The 5,803-nt window shown below is 68.2% G+C and overlaps 3 protein-coding genes across 3 annotated transcripts in view; 1 reads left to right on the forward strand and 2 right to left on the reverse strand.

Moving 5' to 3' along the window:
- EMIHUDRAFT_226527 (hypothetical protein) overlaps positions 1-185 on the forward strand; it is a gene marked incomplete at both ends in the record, with an annotated part of 1,061 nt that extends 876 nt beyond the window's left edge. The window contains one exon of the mRNA XM_005788616.1: positions 24-185. Within this exon, the coding sequence (XP_005788673.1) occupies positions 24-185 (162 nt within the window). The remainder of the gene's footprint in view (positions 1-23) is intronic.
- Positions 186-2,492: 2,307 nt separating this feature from the next.
- On the reverse strand, positions 2,493-3,968 carry EMIHUDRAFT_226529 (hypothetical protein; the record flags this gene model as incomplete). The annotated part of the gene is made up of 4 exons (XM_005788617.1): positions 2,493-2,703; positions 2,779-3,092; positions 3,166-3,231; positions 3,375-3,968. The coding sequence occupies 4 exons, from the start codon at positions 3,966-3,968 to the stop codon at positions 2,493-2,495; spliced, it is 1,185 nt and encodes a 394-aa protein (XP_005788674.1).
- Positions 3,969-4,149: 181 nt separating this feature from the next.
- EMIHUDRAFT_226530 (hypothetical protein) lies at positions 4,150-5,511 on the reverse strand (the record flags this gene model as incomplete). The annotated part of the gene is made up of 3 exons (XM_005788618.1): positions 4,150-4,295; positions 4,917-5,198; positions 5,499-5,511. The coding sequence occupies 3 exons, from the start codon at positions 5,509-5,511 to the stop codon at positions 4,150-4,152; spliced, it is 441 nt and encodes a 146-aa protein (XP_005788675.1).
- Positions 5,512-5,803: the final 292 nt, after the last annotated feature.

Here is a 5,803-nt window from a genome sequence, read left to right on the forward strand (position 1 = left end):
TGATCACGGCTGCCGGGGCATAGGCGCCGGCGGACGCCGTGTTCGGCGGCAGTTCGCGACGGGGCGAGACGCCCCGCTCGACGACCTCCGCCTCCGAGGCGGACGAGGGCGACGGCGCCGGCGGCGATGGCGGGACCGGCTTCGACCTGTTCGGGCCGGACCCCACCCCCATGGAGGACCTTTGAGGCCCTCCCCAGTCTCACCCCACCTTACCTCTGCCCCCCCCTCCCCCCATCCCTCTGCCTCCCATAGGGCAGGATAGCACTAGCATATGCGCCTAGTGCGCACACTGGGCCCACATAGATGTGACCCGCCCGCTCGAGTGCGGCGTCCGGATGCTAGTGCTTGAGAAGACACCACAAACGCGGCACGGCCCGTTTTGGATGTCTGCGGAGATTCTGTCTTAGCACACACAGTGAGTCATTCGGAGTCATTCGATGGCCAGAGTGCGATTGTGTGTGTGCGGGAGTTGGTTTGTCGGGAGGGAGGGGCAGGCTGCTCACCCACGTGCACCGGGCCAGTGCTTGCACTTTGAATGCCGTGGGGCTCCTGCCCGTGTCCGGGCGTGGAGATGCGAGGGTCGCCCCCCCTTGCCCCACCACTTTGTGTGTGGGGAGAAATCTACCTTACCTTACCTTACCTTGTGACGGTGCCCTGGCAAAATCGTCCCGATTTCGATGCGCGATTTAGCTAAGTCCCAGAGCCGTTTACGCATGAGCGGGCCCCCTCACCAGCCTAGGGCTCGCGCTTCTGGCCCGAGGTGTCGCCGCTGCCTCCCGCGCCCTCCGGCGCCTGCTGCTACTGCCGGTCGGCCGGTCGGGTCCGCGCGACGGCTCCATCCTCGAGACGTAGCGGTCGCTGAGCGCTTTCTCGACCGCTACGTCTTCCAGTGCACCCACCCACCGCGACCCTCGAACCTGCGCTGCGCGGCGCAGTTGCTGCCGAGCGAGACGCCCCCGCCCGCGCAGGGGCGGCATCACCAGACGCTACCGCATGGCCGAGCAGCGAGCAGTGTGTGCCGCAGTGCCCGTCCGGGCCCTCTTGCAGCTGCCTCTATTGGGCGTAAACCGCGGATATAAGGGTCTATACGGAGGTGGGTGGCCTCTTAGAGGTATGGGAGCCGCTGGCACCGCGCTGGGCGCCGCGGATGCACGTACGAACGAACATTATGAAATCGGGACGATTTTGACCCAAAAATCACAAGGTGCTCGGGCAGCACCACCACCAGCGCCGTGAGCTCGCCGCCGTAGCAGCATCCCGTTGTCCAGCTCCAGGCCCGTCGCGTGCTCGTGCCTCTGGAGGCGCCGCTTGGCGTCGTGCCCAAAAACGACGTGCCGCACGCCAGCAACGACTGTCGGCTCTGCGGCCGCCACTCTTCTGCACTGGTTGGGTAGTAGTCTAAGTTCTGAGCCTCGAGGCTGAGCGGGTCTAAGTGTGACTAGTCACGCTGGGGTGCTTACGCGGTCTAAGATCAGCGAGAGCCTCTTACATCGGCTAAGTCGGCCGTGGCACAGCCTGGGGCCAAGAGGCTCCCACCGTGATCAACACGATACGGCGCTAGCCCCCAAATTTTCTTCGCCTGCGGCGGGCGCCTTCTAATCCGGATCGATCCTCCTCATGCCTCAGCAATCGCCGCCTCAGCATCCTCCTCTTCCGATTCTCGTTGCTCTTCTTGAGCGCAATCTCTAGCCAAACATTTCTCACATAAATAGCCTCAAGCTCAAACAAACGCATGTCAGAGAAGCCTGTGTATGCTGGTCCTCTTTGAACGATCCGCGCGTGAGGTAGATCTAGCATAGGGCCTTGTTGGCAGCAGCCAGCTTGTTGCGCTGCTTCGCGTTGCGATGAGCTGATTGGGATCGCACAAGTGCATGCCAAGCACCGCCACGATCTTGAAGCAGAACACATCGCAACCGCATCGTCCGCACTGCCATCGGCATGCCGCGCCCGCCGCTTCGCCGCAGCCGCCTTAAGGCACGCATAGCGGCAGCACATGGTACGGTGCGCGTACTTGAGCAGGAGTTGCGCGCCGCAAGTAGCGCACTGGCCCTGGGACAAGGCGATATGGCGTCGTGCGCGGCATACGTTGGTCGGGACGCGTCCAGGTATTTTTCGGGTAAACCTGGACTTTTGCAGGTATACCCGGGTTTTACCCGGATTTGGCCTTGTGCCGTCTAAGTTCATGGCCCCCGACCATACAGCGTCTAAGTCCGAGCCCGGCTCCGTGCGGGGGCTAAGTTGAGCGCTTGCTCGCTGCAGAGGCTAAGTGTAGAGCGACCCTCTCTAGCCCTACTACCCAACCATTTCTTCTGCCCACGCGACGCCAGCGGCAGAGGCGCTGGCAGCCGCCCACCACCCTCCGCCGTCCGCGCGCACCAAGTTTCGCATCGTAGGACACCCTTTATATCTTGCGCGGTCAAAAGAAGAAACATCCGCGGGCCAGCTCCCCACCCCGCCAGTTGGAGCGAGACCAGAAACGAAGAGAAACAGATTTATATCGGCGGCATGCCCCCGAAAGACAGCCGGCGCACGACCTCGTGCGCCGCGTCCCGCGACACCGCGTGCCGCCTCGCCTTGCAGACGACCAGTGCGCAGCAGCAGGCCAGGAGCAGCAAGGCCGCGCCGAGCCCAACCGGCGGCAGCGGCGGCGGCGCGTCGTCGAGGAGCTCCTGAAGGGACTGGCCTCGCTTCCACGCGTAGCCCCTACAGCGGAAAAAACACGTGTCGCATTCACGTCGCGCCGGAGCCGAGGCCCAGGCGGACGCAGGGCAAGCGCACCGCCAGCCCGCCGCGAGGTAATGGTGGCCTCGCTCGAGCGCGTCGATGGCGGCGAGGTCGCCCGGCGAGAGAGACGGCGCGAGGGCGAGGGTCCCGGCGAGGTTTGAGGCGATCCGCTCCCGGTGCGCGCTCTTCGGGATAAGCGCCACGCCGCGTCTCATCGCCCAACCCAGCGCGACCGCGGCGGCAGACGCGCCGTGGGCGGTTGCGACCTGCGTGATCGCTGGGTCGGCGAGGAGGAGCGGGTGTGCGTCTGCCTGCACCTGGTACTTTGCTGGCCGCGCGGGCGAGCCGAGCGACGAGTACGCGGTCACCTGTTATCACCGATGAATGGACTCGTTACTAATTAATTAAGGGCGAGCTGGAGACCTACGAGTACGCGGCCACCGCGATGCCGTGCGACGCGCAGAGCGCGCGGAGGGCCCTCATCTGGTTGTACGGGTGCAGCTCCACCTGCAGGGCCGGGGCGAGGGAGAGGGTGAGGGAGGGTGCGAAGGGTGAGGGCGGAGGCGGCGGCGGCGGCGGCGGCGGCGGTGGTGGCGGTGGCGGCGGCGGTGGCGAAATTGAGGGCCCTCTCTCTTGGACGCCGCCTGCACCACCGCCGGTCGGACGGCGAGGTCGGGCGACGCGAGGAATTTCGCCAGACGTCGCTCGCCGATGTTGGCCAGCCCGGCGTGGCGCACGGCGCGCGTGGCGACCAAGGCCTCGATGGTCCTCCACTCCTCCCGAAGCTGCTCCGCCGAGTAGCCAAGCTGGTCCTCCAGTGGAAGAGGCCACGGGCGTGGCCGGCCGGGCTCTGGGCTCCGCACGCAAAAGGGCCAGTGGATGAGGTACAGGTCGACGTACCCTGTCCGCAGGTCGTGGAGCGACTGCCGCAGGGCCCTCTCCGTTCGGTGCTGACTGCAGGCATCAGCAGGCGGCACCTTGGATGTGATGAAGAGCTCCGAGCGAGTCACGACGCCCTCGGCTATCAGAGCGGACAAGGTCTCTCCCACCTGCCGCTCGTTTTGGTAGACGGGTGCGCAGTCAAAGCTGCGATAGCCGGCGGCAACGGCGGCACGGATTGCCGTCGAGACCTCCTGCGGCTGCAAACCCCACGTGCCAAAGCCAATCTGAGGCATTTGGCCGGCGCTTGGACCCAGCGGGAGGGCAGGCACGGCCGCCGCCGCCCCGGGCAGTGTACGCTTCATCGCCGTTGGTCAACGACGCGGATTAGCGAGGTCTGTCCGACTCGCTCGCTGCACGGTGCTGCGGCGGCCCTGGGCGTGGCCGACGCTCGGGAAGAAGAAAAGCCGCGCCGCAAGCATTTTAAACCGCACGCCGAGACCAGACGAGCCCCCCGGCCGAGCTCGCCGCGAGGGCCGTGAGCGCCTAGTCCAGCGCGGCGTCGAGCGCGGCGAGGCACGTGGCGCAGAGAAAGGAGACCGCGGGGCTAGCCCCCTCGCGCTGCCACCCGCCGGGCGGCAGGTGCTCCGAGCAGCAAGGGCAGAGCAGCTCCGCCGGCGGAGCGGCCAAATCTATCACGCGGGCGGCGGGAGGCGGCGGCCAACGAGGCAGTGGCGGCTGCCGAGGTCCAAGCGGCAGGGCGCTGGAGACCCACGGCTGCGCAAGCTGCGACGGCGGCTGCGGCGCCCGCGGCGGAGGCGGCGGTGGCGGCAGATGTGCCATTCCGGGCGAGGTTGGGCGGAAGCCTGCCCGCGACGCCAGCTGCGCGCCGAGGGGCGGGCAGGCGACCCGCCCGAACGATGCCGCTGCTGGGCGAGGAAACGGCGGCGGAGGGAATGGCGGCCGAGGGAGCGGGAGCAGGCACCTCTGCCGTCGCGTGAGCTGGCTCAAGAAGGCCTGCATTGCCAGCTCCGCCGGCGGCGCCGCCGTGTCCGGCGACCAGAACGCGTCGCCCAGAGGCGGCCCGTTGTAGTAGTCCCCGTCGCCCACCGGCTCGCCGAGACGGTCAAACAGGAGCGCGTGCAGCAGTCCCGAGGCATCCGGCCGCTGCTGCCGCCGCCGCCGCTGGTGAGCGGCTCGCGCCGCCGCTTCTCGCGCCGCTAGCGACTCCGCCTGCGCCTCGGCCTCCGCTCGCTTCCGCTTGGTGTGCGCAAGCTTGACGCGGCAGTGCTGCCCCCACTCGCGACACGCACTCGCGAGGCCGTCGCACTCGGCGCAGTAGCACAGGGGACAGTGCGCCGCTTCGCGTCCGGCGGAGAAGGGGTGGTGCAGGCAGTCTTCGCGCCGGTGCGGCAGGTCGCGAGCAGCATTCACGCCGCGCGAGCCCACGAGCTCCACCTCGGCGTCCGCGTCGGCGCCGGCAGCCACAGCGGGCGGCGGCGCGACGGGCGGCGCAGAGGGGGCCTCGATCAGCTGCACCTCATCGTCGCTGTCCTCTGCCCGCTCCGGGGAAGTCAGGTCGATGATGTCGGCGGCTGATGGTGCGGGACCAGAGGCGGCGGCGGCGGCGGTGGCGGCCGGGGGCTCGGCGGTGGCGGCCGGGGGCTCGGCGGTGGCGGCCGGGGGCTCGGAAGTGGCGGCCGGGGGCTCGGCGGTGGCGGCCGGGGGCTCGGCGGCGGCGGCCGGGGACTCGGCGGCGGCGGCGGCCGTGGCGGTGGCCACGACGGCGGGCACGGCGGTGGCGGTGGCCGTGGCGGTGGCGGCGGGTAGCACGGCGGAGACGGCGGCCGTGGCGGTTGCGGCCGAGGCGGCGTCGGGCGACTGAGTGGCAGGACGTTGGCGCTCCATTTTCTTTACGCTCCCATATGGTCCCCCATGCCAGTTTCGGGGGGCAAACCCTGCCCGGCCCCTAGAGCCCCAGGTAAGGCCCAGGTGTGGCCCAGGGCATCAGAAGGGACCAAGAGGAGTCCAGTCTGAGCCATAGAGCCCATGTCTTTGCCCCCGAAGGTCGCGTTCAAATGCCCGGAACGGACGTCACAGTGGTGTCCGGCCGGCGCGATCACCGAGCTGTGACGCTCAGGGAAGTCAGATGAGGTACTGGTTTCTTTGGCCAGGGCTGGCCTTCCCCCCAGGCTGGATC

The sequence above is a fragment of the Emiliania huxleyi genome, assembly GCF_000372725.1.
Source record: "Emiliania huxleyi CCMP1516 chromosome Unknown EMIHUscaffold_133, whole genome shotgun sequence".
Lineage (NCBI taxonomy): Eukaryota > Haptophyta > Isochrysidales > Noelaerhabdaceae > Emiliania > Emiliania huxleyi.